The sequence below is a fragment of the Oncorhynchus clarkii genome, chromosome 27 (genome assembly GCF_045791955.1).
Source record: "Oncorhynchus clarkii lewisi isolate Uvic-CL-2024 chromosome 27, UVic_Ocla_1.0, whole genome shotgun sequence".
NCBI classification, from domain to species: Eukaryota; Metazoa; Chordata; class Actinopteri; order Salmoniformes; family Salmonidae; genus Oncorhynchus; species Oncorhynchus clarkii.
The window spans coordinates 38,476,811-38,495,891 of NC_092173.1; the positions used below are offsets into that span (position 1 = coordinate 38,476,811).

The 19,081-nt window shown below is 50.6% G+C and overlaps 1 protein-coding gene across 1 annotated transcript in view; it reads left to right on the plus strand.

Moving 5' to 3' along the window:
- Window positions 1-19,081, plus strand: part of LOC139385827 (neuroserpin-like) — a 59,146-nt gene that overhangs the window by 27,567 nt on the left and 12,498 nt on the right. Inside the window, exons 2-4 of the mRNA XM_071131076.1 lie at window positions 15,120-15,386; window positions 16,906-17,136; window positions 18,576-18,770. Coding sequence (XP_070987177.1) covers window positions 15,134-15,386; window positions 16,906-17,136; window positions 18,576-18,770 — 679 coding nt within the window. The 5' untranslated portion in view covers window positions 15,120-15,133. The remainder of the gene's footprint in view (window positions 1-15,119; window positions 15,387-16,905; window positions 17,137-18,575; window positions 18,771-19,081) is intronic.

A 19,081-nucleotide genomic window follows, 5' to 3' on the forward strand; every position in this document is an offset into this window, starting at 1 on the left:
TGCTCCATCATCTAGCGCCAAGCTGCTCCATCATCTAGCGCCTAGCTGCTCCATCATCTAGCGCCTAGCTGCTCCATCATATAGCGCCTAGCTGCTCCATCATCTAGCGCCTAGCTGCTCCATTATCTAGCGCCTAGCTGCTCCATCATCTTGCGCCTAGCTGCTCCATCATCTAGCGCCTAGCTGCTCCATCATCTAGCACCTAACTGCTCCATCATCTAGCACTAAACTGCTCCATCATCTAGCGCCTAGCTGCTCCATCATCTAGCGCCAAGCTGCTCCATCATCTAGCGCCAAGCTGCTCCAGTGTCTAGCGCCTAGCTGCTCCAGTGTCTAGCGCCTAGCTGCTCCATCATCTAGCGCCTAGCTGCTCCATCATCTAGCGCCTAGCTGCTCCATCATCTAGCGCCTAGCTGCTCCATCATCTAGCGCCTAGCTGCTCCATCAACTAGCACCTAGCTGCTCCATCATCTAGCGCCAAACTGCTCCATCATCTAGCGCCAAGCTGCTCCAGTGTTTAGCGCCTAGCTGCTCCAGTGTCTAGCGCCCAGCAGCTCCATCATCTAGCGCCAAGCTGCTCCAGTGTTTAACGCCTAGCTGCTCCATCATCTAGCGCCAAGCTGCTCCATCATCTAGCGCCTAGCTGCTCCATCATCTAGCGCCTAGCTGCTCCGTCATCTAGTGCCTAGCTGCTCCATCATCTAGCGCCTAGCTGCTCCAGTGTCTAGCACCTAGCTGCTACATCATCTAGCACCTAACTGCTCCATCATCTAGCACCTAGCTGCTCCATCATCTAGTGCCTAGCTGCTCCATCATCTAGTGCCAAGCTGCTCCATCATCTAGCGCCAAGCTGCTCCAGTGTCTAGCGCCTAGCTGCTCCAGTGTCTAGCGCCAAGCTGCTCCATCATCTGGCGCCAAGCTGCTCCATCATCTAGCGCCAAGCTGCTCCATCATCTAGCGCCTAGCTGCTCCAGTGTCTAGCGCCTAGCTGCTCCATCATCTAGCGCCAAGCTGCTCCATCATCTAGTGCCTAGCTGCTCCATCATCTAGCGCCTAGCTGCTCCATCATCTAGCGCCTAGCTGCTCCATCATCTAGCTTCTAGCTGCTCCATCATCTAGCACCTAGCTGCTCCATCATCTAGCGCCTAGCTGCTCCATCATCTTGCGCCAAGCTGCTCCATCATCTAGCGCCTAGCTGCTCCATCATCTAGCGCCTAGCTGCTCCATCATCTAGCACCTAGCTGCTCCATCATCTAGTGCCAAGCTGCTCCATCATCTAGCGCCAAGCTGCTCCAGTGTCTAGCGCCTAGCTGCTCCAGTGTCTAGCGCCAAGCTGCTCCATCATCTAGCGCCAAGCTGCTCCATCATCTAGCACCAAGCTGCTCCAGTGTTTAGCGCCTAGCTGCTCCAGTGTCTAGAGCCAAGCTGCTCCATCATCTAGCGCCAAGCTGCTCCATCATCTAGCACCAAGCTGCTCCATCATCTAGCGCCTAGCTGCTCCATCATCTAGCGCCTAGCTGCTCCATCATCTAGCACCTAGCAACTCCTAGCTGCTCCATCATCTAGCGCCTAGCTGCTCCATCATCTTGTGCAAAGCTGCTCCATCATCTAGCGCCTAGCTGCTCCAGTGTCTAGCACCTAGCTGCTCCTTCATCTAGCACCTAACTGCTCCATAATCTAGCACCTAGCTGCTCCATCATCTAGTGCCTAGCTGCTCCATCATCTAGCGCATAACTGCTCCATCATCTAGCGCCTAGCTGCTCCATCATCTAGTGCCAAGCTGCTCCATCATCTAGCGCCAAGCTGCTCCAGTGTCTAGCACCTAGCTGCTCCAGTGTCTAGCGCCAAGCTGCTCCATCATCTAGCGCCAAGCTGCTCTATCATCTAGCGCCAAGCTGCTCCAGTGTCTAGCACCAAGCTGCTCCATCATCTAGCGCCTAGCTGCTCCATCATCTTGCGCCAAGCTGCTCCATCATCTAGCGCCTAGCTGCTCCATCATCTAGCACCTAACTGCTCCATCATCTAGCACCTAGCTGCTCCATCATCTAGTGCCAAGCTGCTCCATCATCAAGCGCCTAGCTGCTCCATCATCTAGCACCAAGCTGCTCCAGTGTTTAGCGCCTAGCTGCTCCATCATCTAGCGCCTAGCTGCTCCAGTGTCTAGCGCCTAGCTGCTCCAGTGTCTAGCACCTAGCTACTCCATCATCTAGCGCCTAGCTGCTCCATCATCTAGCGCCTAGCTGCTCCATCATCTAGCGCCTAGCTGCTCCATCATCTAGCGCTTAGCTGCTCCATCATCTAGCGCCTAGCTGCTCCATCAACTAGCGCCTAGCTGCTCCATCATCTAGCGCCTAGCTGCTCCATCATCTAGCACCAAGCTGCTCCAGTGTTTAGCGCCTAGCTGCTCCAGTGTCTAGCGCCCAGCTGCTCCATCATCTAGCGCCAAGCTGCTCCAGTGTTTAGCGCCTAGCTGCTCCATCATCTAGCGCCTAGCTGATCCATCATCTAGCGCCTAGCTGCTCCATCATCTTGCGCCAAGCTGCTCCATCATCTAGCGCCTAGCTGCTCCAGTGTCTAGCACCTAGCTGCTCCATCATCTAGCGCCAAGCTGCTCCATCATCTAGCGCCTAGCTGCTCCATCATCTAGCGCCTAGCTGCTCCATCATATAGCGCCTAGCTGCTCCATCATCTAGCGCCTAGCTGCTCCATTATCTAGCGCCTAGCTGCTCCATCATCTTGCGCCTAGCTGCTCCATCATCTAGCGCCTAGCTGCTCCATCATCTAGCACCTAACTGCTCCATCATCTAGCACTAAACTGCTCCATCATCTAGCGCCTAGCTGCTCCATCATCTAGCGCCAAGCTGCTCCATCATCTAGCGCCAAGCTGCTCCAGTGTCTAGCGCCTAGCTGCTCCAGTGTCTAGCGCCTAGCTGCTCCATCATCTAGCGCCTAGCTGCTCCATCATCTAGCGCCTAGCTGCTCCATCATCTAGCGCCTAGCTGCTCCATCATCTAGCGCCTAGCTGCTCCATCAACTAGCACCTAGCTGCTCCATCATCTAGCGCCAAACTGCTCCATCATCTAGCGCCAAGCTGCTCCAGTGTTTAGCGCCTAGCTGCTCCAGTGTCTAGCGCCCAGCTGCTCCATCATCTAGCGCCAAGCTGCTCCAGTGTTTAACGCCTAGCTGCTCCATCATCTGGCGCCAAGCTGCTCCATCATCTAGCGCCTAGCTGCTCCATCATCTAGCGCCTAGCTGCTCCGTCATCTAGTGCCTAGCTGCTCCATCATCTAGCGCCTAGCTGCTCCAGTGTCTAGCACCTAGCTGCTACATCATCTAGCACCTAACTGCTCCATCATCTAGCACCTAGCTGCTCCATCATCTAGCGCATAACTGCTCCATCATCTAGCGCCTAGCTGCTCCATCATCTAGTGCCTAGCTGCTCCATCATCTAGTGCCAAGCTGCTCCATCATCTAGCGCCAAGCTGCTCCAGTGTCTAGCGCCTAGCTGCTCCAGTGTCTAGCGCCAAGCTGCTCCATCATCTGGCGCCAAGCTGCTCCATCATCTAGCGCCAAGCTGCTCCATCATCTAGCGCCTAGCTGCTCCAGTGTCTAGCGCCTAGCTGCTCCATCATCTAGCGCCAAGCTGCTCCATCATCTAGTGCCTAGCTGCTCCATCATCTAGCGCCTAGCTGCTCCATCATCTAGCGCCTAGCTGCTCCATCATCTAGCTTCTAGCTGCTCCATCATCTAGCGCCTAGCTGCTCCATCATCTAGCGCCTAGCTGCTCCATCATCTTGCGCCAAGCTGCTCCATCATCTAGCGCCTAGCTGCTCCATCATCTAGCACCTAACTGCTCCATCATCTAGCACCTAGCTGCTCCATCATCTAGTGCCAAGCTGCTCCATCATCTAGCGCATAACTGCTCCATCATCTAGCGCCTAGCTGCTCCATCATCTAGTGCCAAGCTGCTCCATCATCTAGCGCCAAGCTGCTCCAGTGTCTAGCGCCTAGCTGCTCCAGTGTCTAGCGCCAAGCTGCTCCATCATCTAGCGCCAAGCTGCTCCATCATCTAGCACCAAGCTGCTCCAGTGTTTAGCGCCTAGCTGCTCCAGTGTCTAGAGCCAAGCTGCTCCATCATCTAGCGCCAAGCTGCTCCATCATCTAGCACCAAGCTGCTCCATCATCTAGCGCCTAGCTGCTCCATCATCTAGCGCCTAGCTGCTCCATCATCTAGCACCTAGCGGCTCCTAGCTGCTCCATCATCTAGCGCCTAGCTGCTCCATCATCTTGTGCAAAGCTGCTCCATCATCTAACGCCTAGCTGCTCCAGTGTCTAGCGCCTAGCTGCTCCATCATCTAGTGCCAAGCTGCTCCAGCATCTAGCGCCAAGCTGCTCCAGTGTCTAGCACCTAGCTGCTCCAGTGTCTAGCACCTAGCTGCTCCAGTGTCTAGCGCCAAGCTGCTCCATCATCTAGCGCCAAGCTGCTCTATCATCTAGCGCCAAGCTGCTCCAGTGTCTAGCACCTAGCTGCTCCATCATCTAGCGCCTAGCTGCTCCATCATCTTGCGCCAAGCTGCTCCATCATCTAGCGCCTAGCTGCTCCATCATCTAGCACCTAACTGCTCCATCATCTAGCACCTAGCTGCTCCATCATCTAGTGCCAAGCTGCTCCATCATCAAGCGCCTAGCTGCTCCATCATCTAGCACCAAGCTGCTCCAGTGTTTAGCGCCTAGCTGCTCCATCATCTAGCGCCTAGCTGCTCCAGTGTCTAGCGCCTAGCTGCTCCAGTGTCTAGCACCTAGCTACTCCATCATCTAGCGCCTAGCTGCTCCATCATCTAGCACCAAGCTGCTCCAGTGTTTAGCGCCTAGCTGCTCCAGTGTCTAGCGCCCAGCTGCTCCATCATCTAGCGCCAAGCTGCTCCAGTGTTTAGCGCCTAGCTGCTCCATCATCTAGCGCCTAGCTGATCCATCATCTAGCGCCTAGCTGCTCCATCATCTTGCGCCAAGCTGCTCCATCATCTAGCGCCTAGCTGCTCCAGTGTCTAGCACCTAGCTGCTCCATCATCTAGCGCCTAGCTGCTCCAGTGTCTAGCTCCTAGCTGCTCCATCATCTAGCACCAAGCTGCTCCATCATCTAGTGCCTAGCTGCTCCATCATCTAGCGCCTAGCTGCTCCATCATCTAGCGCCTAGCTGCTCCATCATCTAGCGCCTAGCTGATCCATCATCTAGCGCCTAGCTGCTCCATCATCTTGCGCCAAGCTGCTCCATCATCTAGCGCCTAGCTGCTCCAGTGTCTAGCACCTAGCTGCTCCATCATCTTGCACCTAACTGCTCAATCATCTAGCACCTAGCTGCTCCATCATCTAGTGCCAAGCTGCTCCATCATCTAGCGCATAACTGCTCCATCATCTAGCGCCTAGCTGCTCCATCATCTAGTGCCAAGCTGCTCCATCATCTAGCGCCAAGCTGCTCCAGTGTCTAGCGCCTAGCTGCTCCAGTGTCTAGCGCCTAGCTGCTCCATCGTCTAGCGCCTAGCTTCTCCATCATCTAGCGCCTAGCTGCTCCATCATCTAGCGCCTAGCTGCTCCATCATCTAGCGCCTAGCTGCTCCATCATCTAGCGCCTAGCTGCTCCATCATCTAGCGCCTAGCTGCTCCATCAACTAGCGCCTAGGTGCTCCATCATCTAGAGCCAAGCTGCTCCATCATCTAGCACCAAGCTGCTCCAGTGTTTAGCGCCTAGCTGCTCCAGTGTCTAACGCCCAGCTGCTCCATCATCTAGCGCCAAGCTGCTCCAGTGTTTAGCGCCTAGCTGCTCCATCATCTAGCGCCAAGCTGCTCCATCATCTAGCGCCTAGCTGCTCCATCATCTAGCGCCTAGCTGCTCCATCATATAGCGCCTAGCTGCTCCATCATCTAGCGCCTAGCTGCTCCATTATCTAGCGCCTAGCTGCTCCATCATCTTGCGCCTAGCTGCTCCATCATCTAGCGCCTAGCTGCTCCATCATCTAGCACCTAACTGCTCCATCATCTAGCGCTAAACTGCTCCATCATCTAGCGCCTAGCTGCTCCATCATCTAGCGCCAAGCTGCTCCATCATCTAGCGCCAAGCTGCTCCAGTGTCTAGCGCCTAGCTGCTCCAGTGTCTAGCGCCTAGCTGCTCCATCATCTAGCGCCTAGCTGCTCCATCATCTAGCGCCTAGCTGCTCCATCATCTAGCGCCTAGCTGCTCCATCATCTAGCGCCTAGCTGCTCCATCAACTAGCACCTAGCTGCTCCATCATCTAGCGCCAAACTGCTCCATCATCTAGCGCCAAGCTGCTCCAGTGTTTAGCGCCTAGCTGCTCCAGTGTCTAGCGCCCAGCTGCTCCATCATCTAGCGCCAAGCTGCTCCAGTGTTTAACGCCTAGCTGCTCCATCATCTGGCGCCAAGCTGCTCCATCATCTAGCGCCTAGCTGCTCCAGTGTCTAGCGCCTAGCTGCTCCATCGTCTAGCGCCTAGCTTCTCCATCATCTAGCGCCTAGCTGCTCCGTCATCTAGTGCCTAGCTGCTCCATCATCTAGCGCCTAGCTGCTCCAGTGTCTAGCACCTAGCTGCTACATCATCTAGCACCTAACTGCTCCATCATCTAGCACCTAGCTGCTCCATCATCTAGCGCATAACTGCTCCATCATCTAGCGCCTAGCTGCTCCATCATCTAGTGCCTAGCTGCTCCATCATCTAGTGCCAAGCTGCTCCATCATCTAGCGCCAAGCTGCTCCAGTGTCTAGCGCCTAGCTGCTCCAGTGTCTAGCGCCAAGCTGCTCCATCATCTGGCGCCAAGCTGCTCCATCATCTAGCGCCAAGCTGCTCCATCATCTAGCGCCTAGCTGCTCCAGTGTCTAGCGCCTAGCTGCTCCATCATCTAGCGCCAAGCTGCTCCATCATCTAGTGCCTAGCTGCTCCATCATCTAGCGCCTAGCTGCTCCATCATCTAGCGCCTAGCTGCTCCATCATCTAGCTTCTAGCTGCTCCATCATCTAGCGCCTAGCTGCTCCATCATCTAGCGCCTAGCTGCTCCATCATCTAGCGCCAAGCTGCTCCATCATCTAGCGCCTAGCTGCTCCATCATCTAGCACCTAACTGCTCCATCATCTAGCACCTAGCTGCTCCATCATCTAGTGCCAAGCTGCTCCATCATCTAGCGCATAACTGCTCCATCATCTAGCGCCTAGCTGCTCCATCATCTAGTGCCAAGCTGCTCCATCATCTAGCGCCAAGCTGCTCCAGTGTCTAGCGCCTAGCTGCTCCAGTGTCTAGCGCCAAGCTGCTCCATCATCTAGCGCCAAGCTGCTCCATCATCTAGCACCAAGCTGCTCCAGTGTTTAGCGCCTAGCTGCTCCAGTGTCTAGAGCCAAGCTGCTCCATCATCTAGCGCCAAGCTGCTCCATCATCTAGCACCAAGCTGCTCCATCATCTAGCGCCTAGCTGCTCCATCATCTAGCGCCTAGCTGCTCCATCATCTAGCACCTAGCGGCTCCTAGCTGCTCCATCATCTAGCGCCTAGCTGCTCCATCATCTTGTGCAAAGCTGCTCCATCATCTAGCGCCTAGCTGCTCCAGTGTCTAGCACCTAGCTGCTCCTTCATCTAGCACCTAACTGCTCCATAATCTAGCACCTAGCTGCTCCATCATCTAGTGCCTAGCTGCTCCATCATCTAGCGCATAACTGCTCCATCATCTAGCGCCTAGCTGCTCCATCATCTAGTGCCAAGCTGCTCCATCATCTAGCGCCAAGCTGCTCCAGTGTCTAGCACCTAGCTGCTCCAGTGTCTAGCGCCAAGCTGCTCCATCATCTAGCGCCAAGCTGCTCTATCATCTAGCGCCAAGCTGCTCCAGTGTCTAGCACCTAGCTGCTCCATCATCTAGCGCCTAGCTGCTCCATCATCTTGCGCCAAGCTGCTCCATCATCTAGCGCCTAGCTGCTCCATCATCTAGCACCTAACTGCTCCATCATCTAGCACCTAGCTGCTCCATCATCTAGTGCCAAGCTGCTCCATCATCAAGCGCATAACTGCTCCATCATCTAGCGCCTAGCTGCTCCATCATCTAGTGCCAAGCTGCTCCATCATCTAGCGCCAAGCTGCTCCAGTATCTAGCGCCTAGCTGCTCCAGTGTCTAGCGCCAAGCTGCTCCATCATCTAGCGCCAAGCTGCTCCATCATCTAGCACCAAGCTGCTCCAGTGTTTAGCGCCAAGCTGCTCCAGTATCTAGCGCCTAGCTGCTCCAGTGTCTAGCGCCAAGCTGCTCCATCATCTAGCGCCAAGCTGCTCCATCATCTAGCGCCAAGCTGCTCCATCATCTAGGACCAAGCTGCTCCATCATCTAGCGTCTAGCTGCTCCATCATCTAGCGCCTAGCTGCTCCATCATCTAGCACCTAGCGGCTCCTAGCTGCTCCATCATCTAGCGCCTAGCTGCTCCATCATCTAGCGCCTAGCTGCTCCATCATCTTGTGCAAAGCTGCTCCATCATCTAGCGCCTAGCTGCTCCAGTGTCTAGCACCTAGCTGCTCCTTCATCTAGCACCTAACTGCTCCATCATCTAGCACCTAGCTGCTCCATCATCTAGTGCCTAGCTGCTCCATCATCTAGCGCATAACTGCTCCATCATCTAGCGCCTAGCTGCTCCATCATCTAGTGCCTAGCTGCTCCATCATCTAGTGCCAAGCTGCTCCATCATCTAGCGCCAAGCTGCTCCAGTGTCTAGCACCTAGCTGCTCCAGTGTCTAGCGCCAAGCTGCTCCATCATCTAGCGCCAAGCTGCTCCATCATCTAGCACCAAGCTGCTCCAGTGTTTAGCGCCTAGCTGCTCCAGTGTTTAGCGCCTAGCTGCTCGTTCATCTGGCGCCAAGCTGCTCCATCATCTAGCGCCAAGCTGCTCCAGTGTCTAGCGCCTAGCTGCTCCAGTGTCTAGCGCCAAGCTGCTCCATCATCTAGCGCCAAGCTCCTCCATCATCTTGCACCAAGCTGCTCCAGTGTTTAGCGCCTAGCTGCTCCAGTGTTTAGCGCCTAGCTGCTCCATCATATGGCGCCAAGCTGCTCCATCATCTAGCGCCAAGCTGCTCCAGTGTCTAGCGCCTAGCTGCTCCATCATCTAGCGCCTAGCTGCTCCATCATCTAGCGCCAAGCTGCTCCATTATCTAGCGCCAACCTGCTCCAGTGTCTAGCGCCTAGCTGCTCCATCATCTAGCGCCTAGCTGCTCAAGCATCTAGCTGCTCCAGCATCTAGCGCCTAGCTTCTCCATCATCTATAGCGCCTAGCTGCTACATCATCTAGAGCCTAGCTGCTCCATCATTTAGCACCAAGCTGCTCCAGCATCTAGCTGCTCCAGCATCTAGCGCTAAGCTGCTCCATCATCTAGCGCCTAGCTGCTCCAGTGTCTAGCGCCTAGCTGCTCCAGCATCTAGCACCAAGCTGCTCCATCATCTAGCGGCAGCTGCTCCAGCATCTAGCTGCTCCATCATCTAGCACCAAGCTGCTCCATCATCTAGCACCAAGCTGCTCCAGCATCTAGTGCCTGGCTGCTCCATCATCTAGCTGCTCCAGCATCTAGCACCTAGCTGCTCCAGCATCTAGAATCAAGATGCTCCAGCATCTAGCATCTAGCTGCTCCAGCATCTAGCACCTAGCTGCTCCAGCATCTAGCGCCAAGCTGCTCCAGCATCTAGATGCTCCAGCATCTAGCGCCAAGTTCCAGCATCAAAGGACAGTTGGAAAGAGGAGGAGATGGAGAAAGTTTGAATTGACATACTACTTAGCAAAACAATTGCTTATCATCATTAGTAAACACCCCTGCTATTAGGTCAAGTTGATCGACATTAGAAAAAAAAGAAGGATAATAAAAATAAATCCTAAAAATGTATGTAGGCCTATTTAAACAGTTTTGCCGGTTATTCATTTTCATGATGGCCTTCATCCAATACTGTCAGTTACACAGTTATTTAATTGCCGTCACAGCCCTGTGTCTCACATTTCACCGGAGAGGATTCTAGAATGATTAACACATTCCACTGGAGAGGATTCTAGAATGATTAACACATTCCACTGGAGAGGATTCTAGAATGATTAACACATTCCACTGGAGAGGATTCTAGAATGATTAACACATTCCACTGGAGAGGATTCTAGAATGATTAACACATTCCACCGGAGAGGATTCTAGAATGATTAACACATTCCACTGGAGAGGATTCTAGAATGATTAACACATTCCACCGGAGAGGATTCTAGAATGATTAACACATTCCATGTTTTAAGTAAGTTCCTAGAGCGGAACTTGGGAAGTCTGCATGGATATGATAGTTGTGTGTTTTGTAGGGGATAGAATTAACATGTTGTGTGGCAGGCTAGGCTACTCACTGGGCACACACTGGTTGAATCAACATTGTTTCCATGTCATTTCAATCAAATTACATTGAACCAACATGGAATACACTTTGAATTAACGTTTGTGCCCAGTGGGTAGGCTCCTGTCTGCCAGTCAGGGAGAGGGGGGTTGGGGGAGTGGGTTGGGGTGGGGTAGCGGGTACCAGGACAGAGCTGCGGTATTGATCCAGTCCTATCATTGTTGTCTCAAGTACAATGTCACTCCAGTCACCAGCACCCACAGGAGCTTCTAGCCCAGTGTGGGAGCATGGGACTCTCATCTATCTGATAGTAACACGCACACACACACGGAGCACCAAACACACAAACAACATGCAGGGTACCTGAACCTATTCAGCAGCTCAGCAATACACAACAGAGAACCAGGGAGGGACATCCCCTCTGTATGTGTCCCTCTCTCTCATTCCCTCTATCACGCAAAAAACGCAGTGGCATGCTCCTGTTTTCTTTGTTTGTGCAGAAAACAGCGTTGCCAGGCAACGGTAAAAGGCAGAGGGATGAAACAGCATGAACTGCGTGTGTGTTCAGCAGGAGCAGCCAGAACACACCAGTCCCCTTAAGAACTGTGTGTAACATGAGGTAGGTAGGTAGAGAGGGAGGGAGGTAGAGAGGGAGGTAGGTAGGTAGAGAGGGAGGTAGGTAGAGAGGGGGGGAGGTAGAGAGGGAGGTAGGTAGGTAGAGAGGTAGGTAGAGAGGGAGGTAGGTAGGGAGGTAGGTAGGTAGAGAGGGAGGTAGGTAGGTAGAGAGGGAGGTAGGTAGAGAGGGAGGGAGGTAGGTAGAGAGGGAGGGAGGTAGGTAGAGAGGCAGGTAGGTAGGTAGAGAGAGAGGGAGGTAGGTAGCGAGGGAGGGAGGTAGGTAGGTAGAGAGGGAGGGAGGTAGGTAGGTAGAGAGGGAGGTAGGTAGGTAGAGAGGGAGGTAGGTAGGTAGAGAGGTAGGTAGAGAGGGAGGTAGAGAGGGAGGTAGGTAGGTAGGTAGAGAGGGAGGAAGGTAGGTAGAGAGGGAGGAAGGTAGGTAGAGAGGGAGTGAGTGAGTGAGTGAGTGAGTGAGTGAGTGAGTGAGTGAGGGAGGTGGAGAGTGTGGACTGGAGGAAAGGAAGGTAGGTAGGAAGGGAGAGGAGAGTGTGGACTGGAGGAAAGGAAAGTAGACAGGGAGAGGAGAGTGGACTGGAGGAAAGGACGGAAGGGAGTGAGGGAGAGGGATATGGAGCAAAGAAAATAAATGCCACATATTCTATGTTGGGTTAGGCAGTGTCCATAGTCACACACACACACACAGGCATTCTCATGGCACTGAGGCAAGCAGATTTTGAAGAAAAATCTGATGTAGCAGGAGATGAAATATGCATGAGCTCATTTAGTAAATTGGCACCAAACAGAGTTTCTTCTGTCTACAGTCGACAGCACAAATGTAGTTACAACCCACTGGAGGAGGACAGTTTCATCCCTCTCCTCCTCTCCTCATCTCCCCCTCTCCTCCTCTCCCCCTCTCCCCCTCTCCTCCTCTCCCCCTCTCCTCCTCTCCCCCTCTCCCCCTCTCCTCATCTCCCCCTCTCCCCCTCTCCCCCTCTCCCCCTCTCCTCCTCTCCCCCTCTCCTCCTCTTCCCCCTCTCATCCTCTCCCCCTCCTCCTCTCCCCCTCTCCTCCTCTCCCTCCTCTCCCCCTCTCCTCCTCTCCCCCTATCCCCCTCTCCTCCTCTCCCCCTATCCCCCTCTCCTCCTCTTCCCCCTCTCATCCTCTCCCCCTCCTCCTCTCCCCCTCTCCTCCTCTCCCCCCTCCTCCTCTCCCCCTATCCCCCTCTCCTCCTCTCCCCCTCTCCTCCTCTCCTCTTTTCTCATATCAACATCACATCACATTTTATGTGTCACATGGTCTACCAACAACAGGTGTGGACTAACAGTGAAATACTCACGGGTCCATCCCAAAAATGCAGACAGAATTTCTTTTTTATAAATAATATAAAGTAAAACATGTAATAATAAAAGTAATAGTAGATCCAAATAACTTCACAGATCTTCATTGTAAAAGGTTTAAACACTGTTTCTCATGCTTGTTCAATGAACCATAAACAACTGATGAACATGCACCGGTGGAACTGTCGTTAGGACACTAACAGTTTAGACGGTAGGCAATTAAGGTCACAGTTATGAAAACTTAGGACATTAAAGAGGCATTTTTACTGACTGAAAAACACCAAAAGAAAGATGCCCAGGGTCCCTGTTCATCTGTGTGAACGTGTCTTAGGCATGCTGCAAGGAGGCATGAGGACTGCAGATGTGGCCAGGGTCCCTGCTCATCTGTGTGAATGTGCCTTAGGCATGCTGCAAGGAGGCATGAGGACTGCAGATGTGGCCAGGGCAATAAATTGAAATGTCTGTACTGTGAGACGCCTAAGACAGGATCTGGGGACCCATGCCAAATCTTTTCAGCCTCTTGAGGGGGAAGCAGTGTTGTTGTGCCCTCTTCAAGACAGTCTTGGTGTGTTTGAACCATGATAATTTGTTGGGGATGTGGACACCAAGGAACTTGAAGCTCTCAACCTGCTCCACTACAGCACCGTCGATGTGAATGGGGGCAGACTCAGCCATCCTTTTCCAGTAGTCCACAATCAGCTGCTTGGTCTTGCTCACGTTGAGGGAGTTGTTGTTTTCCTGGCACCACACTGCCAGGTCTCTGACCTCCTCCCTATAGGCTGTCTCATCGTCGTCAATGATCAGGCCTACCACCGTCGTGTTGTCAGCAAACTTAATGATGGTGTTGGAGTTGTGCCTGGCCACGCAGTCGTGGGTGAACAGGGAATACAGGAGGGGACTGAGAATGCAACCCTGAGGGGCCCCTGTGATGAGGATCAGCGTGGCAGCTGTGTTGTTGCCTAACCTCACTGTCAGAAAGGATCCAGTTGATCCAGTTGTAGAGGGAGGTGTTTAGTCCCAGGGTCCTTAGCTTAGTAATGAGCTTAGAGGGCACTATGGTGTTGAACGCTGAGCAGTAGTTACCGAAAAGCATTCTCACGTAGGTGTTCCTTTTGTCCAAGTGAAAAGAGGGCAGACCAAAATCCCACTATTTTACCATGCCTTTACCATGCCTGCTTTTTATACTGTACCTGCATTTGCGGATATCTGAAAGGGGTAGGGGTAAAAAAAAACATGGGAAATTGAAAACCAACCAAAGGACCTAGTCAATATTACTGCATTTATACCCTATAAACAAAATACATGTATTGGGGCTGTGTGAATGGTTCTCTGCTTTTTTACAGGTAAATTCACATTAACACTTCCATTGTTGAACAACTCCCTAATTAGAAATGGGTATCACAATCCTATTGTCCTCTTATTGTCGTACAGTAGGATAACTGGCTGTTTATCAGTATAAATGTAGTTACAGCCATACAGTAGGATAACTGGCTGTTTATCAGTATAAATGTAGTTACAGTCGTACAGTAGGATAACTGGCTGTTTATCAGTATAAATGTAGTTACAGCCGTACAGTAGGATAACTGGCTGTTTATCAGTATAAATGTAGTTACAGCCGTACAGTAGGATAACTGGCTGTTTATCAGTATAAATGTAGTTACAGCCGTACAGTAGGATAACTGGCTGTTTATCAGTATAAATGTAGTTACAGCCATACAGTAGGATAACTGGCTGTTTATCAGTATAAATGTAATTACAGTCGTACAGTAGGATAACTGGCTGTTTATCAGTATAAATGTAGTTACAGCCATACAGTAGGATAACTGGCTGTTTATCAGTATAAATGTAGTTACAGTCGTACAGTATGATAACTGGCTGTTTATCAGTATAAATGTAGTTACAGTCGTACAGTAGGATAACTGGCTGTTTATCAGTATGAATGTAGTTACAGTCGTACAGTAGGATAACTGGCTGTTTATCAGTATGAATGTAGTTACAGTCGTACAGTAGGATAACTGGCTGTTTATCAGTATAAATGTAGTTACAGTCGTACAGTAGGATAACTGGCTGTTTATCAGTATAAATGTAGTTACAGTCGTACAGTAGGATAACTGGCTGTTTATCAGTATAAATGTAGTTATAGTCGTACAGTAGGATAACTGGCTGTTTATCAGTATAAATGTAGTTACAGCCATACAGTAGGATAACTGGCTGTTTATCAGTATAAATGTAATTACAGCCATACAGTAGGATAACTGGCTGTTTAGCAGTCTGTCTACTCTTTTTTCCCTCCCATTCCATCTCTCTCCCTGTTTTATCCCTGTGTGTTTTCCTCTATCTATATTCAGACACTAATATGCTTTATCGGCATGCCGGATTGAAACATGTTCCGTCTCTGTCATTCTCTCCTCCCGCTAACCCCCCCACTCTCTCTCTCTCTCTCTCTCTCTCTCTCTCTCTCTCTCTCTCTCTCTCTCTGTCTCTCTCTCTCCCCCACTCTCTCTCTCTCTCTCTCTTTTCTTTCTCTCTCTCTCTCTCTCTCTCTCTCTCTCTCTCTCTCTCTCCCCCTCTCTCTCTCTCTCTCTCTCTCTCTCTCTCTCTCTCTCTCTCTTTTATTTCTCTCTCTTTTCTTTCTCTCTCTCTGTCTCTGTCTCTCTCTCTCTCTCTCTCTCTCTCTCTCTTTTATTTCTCTCTCTTTTCTTTCTCTCTCTCTGTCTCTGTCTCTCTCTCTCTCTCTCTCTCTCTTTCTTTCTCTTTCTCTCTTTCTTTCTCTCTCGCTAGCTCTCAGCTTTCCCATGTTGATTCTCAGCCTCCTGCCCCTCCTCCTGTTGCCGGGCCATGGTTGCCGTGCGGCTGACATTCCGGAGGACACCACGGCAGAGTTCTCCGTCAGACTGTACCACCAGCTGCAGGCGCGGGGGGGGGACGACAACATCATCTTCTCCCCCCTGAGTGTGGCTGTGGCCCTGGGCATGGTGGAGCTGGGGGCCCGCGGGGCCTCCCTCACACAGATACGCCAGGCTGTTGGCTTCAGCCACCTACCTACAGGTATACACACTGCAGAAAACACACACAGCCACCTACCTACAGGTATACACACTGCAGAACACACACACATCCACCTACCTACAGGTATACACACTAGAGGTCGACCGATTTATGATTTTTCAACACCGATACCAATGATTGGAGGACCAAAAAAGCAGATACCGATTAATCGGCCAATTTTTTTATTTTATTTATTTGTAATAATGACAATTACAACAATACTGAATGAAGACTTATTTTAACTTAAGATAATACAACAATAAAAATACATTTTGTCTCAAATAAATAATGAAATGTGTTCAATTTGGTTTAAATAATGAAAAAACAAAGTGTTTGAGAAGAAAGTAAAATTGCAATATGTGCCATGTAAGAAAGCTAACGTTTAAGTTCCTTGCTCAGAACATGAGAACATATGAAAGCTGGTGGTTCCTTTTAACATGAGACTTCAATATTCCCAGTTAAGAAGTTTTAGGTTGTAGTTATTATAGGAATTATAGGACTATTTCTCTCTATACCATTTGTATTTCATATACCTTTGACTATTAGATTCTCTTATAGGCACTATAGTATTGCCAGTGTAACAGTATAGCTTCCGTCCCTCTCCTCGCTCCTACCTGGGCTCGAACCAGGAACACAACGACAACAGCCACCCTCGAAGCAGCTTTACCCATACAGAGCAAGGGGAACAACCACTCCAAGGCTCAGAGCGAGTAACGTTTGAAACGCTATTAGCGCGCGCTAACTAGCTCAGTTACACCAACCTTACCTCTGGAGTTGATAGGCTTGAAGTCATAAACAGCGCAATGCTTGACACACAACGAAGAGCCGCTGGCAAAACGCCTGAATATGCTGTTTGAATTCATGTTTACACGCCTGCTTCTGCCTACCACCGCTCAGTCAGATACTTCGATACTTGTATGCTCAGTCAGATTATATGCAACGCAGGACACGCTAGATAATATCTAGTAATATCATCAACCATGTGCAGTTAACTAGTGATTATGATTGATTGATTTGGCTTACTGTATTTGCGTAACAGGCAGTCTCCTTGTGGAGCGCAACAAGAGGCAGGTCTTTATTGAACTAGTTAACTGTATGGTTGCAAGATTGGATCCCCCGAGCTGTCGTTCTGCCCCTGAACGAGGCAGTTAACCCACCATTCCTAGGCCTTAATTGAAAATAAGAATGTGTTCTTTACTGACTTGCCAAGTTAAATAAAGATTAAATAAAGGTGTAAAAACAAAAAAAAACGTCAAATCGGCGCCCAAAAATACCGATTTCCGATTGTTATGAAAACTTGAACTCAGCCCTAATTAATCGGCCATTCCGATTAATCGGTCGACCTCTAATACACACACACACACACACACACACACACACACACACACACACACACACACAGACACACAGACACACCTACCTACCTACCTACCTACCTACCTACAGGTTTACACACCTCAGAACACACACACACACAGCCACCTACCTACAAGGTTGTGTGTCTCTGTCCGTCTCCCAGATGAGGAGTTCTCTCTGCTCCAGAACCTGACAGGGGCTCTGTCTGAAGACGACGCCCACTACATCATCCGATTGGCCAACTCCCTCTTCCTGCAGAGTGGAGTGACCTTTAACCCGGAGTTCCTGCGGCTGATGAGGAAGTACTTCCGGGCGGAGGTGGAGACGGTGGACTTCAGCGAATCAGCCGCCGTGGCAGAGCAGATCAATGGCTGGGTGGAGAACCACACTGAGAGTGAGTCTGTGTGTGTAATCAATGCGTGTGGTTTGTATGTAATCAATGCGTGTGGTTTGTGTGTAATCAATGCGTGTGGTTTGTGTGTAATCAATGCGTGTGGTTTGTTTGGAATCAATGCGTGTGGTTTGTGTGTAATCAATGCGTGTGGTTTGTGTGTAATCAATGCGTGTGGTTTGTTTGGAATCAATGCGTGTGGTTTGTGTGTAATCAATGCGTGTGGTTTGTGTGGAATCAATGCGTGTGGTTTGTGTGGAATCAAAATCAATTGTGTAAAAGGCTCATGATCGCCCGCTTGGAGTTTGCCAAAAGACACCTAAAGACTCTCAGACCATGAGAAACAATATTCCCTGGTCTGATGAATCCAAGAATGAACTCTTTGGCCTGAATGCCTAGTGTCATGCCTGGAGGAAACCTTGCACCATCCCTACGGTGAAGCTTGGTGGTGGCAGCATCATGCTGTGGGGATGTTTTTCAGCGGCAGGGACTGGGAGACCAGTCAGGATCAAGTAAAAAATTAACGGAGCAAAGTACTGAGAGATCCTTGAGGAAAACCTGTTCAAGACCGCTCATGATCTCAGACTGGGGTGAAGGTTCACCTTCCAACAGGACAACGATTCTAAGCACACAGCCAGAACAACACAGGAGTGGCTTCGGGACAAGTCTCTGAATGTCCTTGAGTGGCCCAGCCAGAGCCCGGACTTGAACCTGATCGAACATCTCTGGAGAGACCTGAAAATAGCTGTGCAGCAACACTCCCCATCCAACCTGACAGAGCTTGAGAGGATCTGCAGAGAATAATGGGAGAAACTCCCCAAATACAGGCGTGCCAAGCTTGTAGCATCATACCCAAGAAGACTCGAGGCTGTAATCGCTGCCAAATATGCTTCAACAGAGTATTGAGTAAAGGGTCTGAATACTTATGTAAATGTGATATTTCTGTTTTTTATTTTCAGTAAATTAGCACAAATTTCTAAATACCTGTTTTGCTTTGTCATTATAGGGTATTGTGATGTCATTATGGGGTATTGTGATGTCATTATGGGGTATTGTGATGTCATTATGGGGTATTGTGATGTCATTATTGGGTATAGTGATGTCATTATGGAGTATTGTGGTGTCATTATGGGGTATTGTGATGTCATTATGGGGTATTGTGATGTCATTATGGGGTATTGTGATGTCATTATGGGGTATTGTGTGTAGATCGAGGGGGAAAAACAATGTAATCAATTTTAGAATAAGGCTGTAACGTGGAAAAAGGGGTCTGAACACTTTCCAAAGTCATTGTATATAAGTTACCCCGGGTGTGTGTGTGTGTGTGTGTGTGTGTGTGTGTGTGTGTGTGTGTGTGTGTGTGTGTGTGTGTGTGTGTGTGTGTGTGTGTGTGTGTGTGTGTGTGTGTGTGTGTGTGTGTGTGTGTGTGTGTGTGTCTCCAGGTAAGATCCGTGACCTGTTGTCAGCTGATGACTTCAGCAGTGTGACCCAGCTGACCCTGGTCAACGCTGTGTACTTCCGGGGCAGCTGGAAGAACCAGTTCAGACCGGAAAACACCAGAACTTTCTCCTTCAGCAAAGACGACGGGAGCGAGGCCCAGACACACATGATGTACCAGCAGGGAGACTTCTACTATGGTGTGTGTGTGTGAACTCTCATGTACCAGTAGGAATAGAAACAGGTCTGCCAGAAGACACCTGTATATAAATCTATCACACAAACAAACACACTCATACACTCTCATTAACACACACACACTCTCACAAACACACACACACACTTACATAAACACAGACACACTCTCTCACACACACACACTCTCACACACACTCTCACAAACACACACACACTCTCATTAACACACACACACTTACATAAACACAGACACACTCTCACACACACACACTCTCACACACACACTCTCTCACACACACACACTCTCACAAAC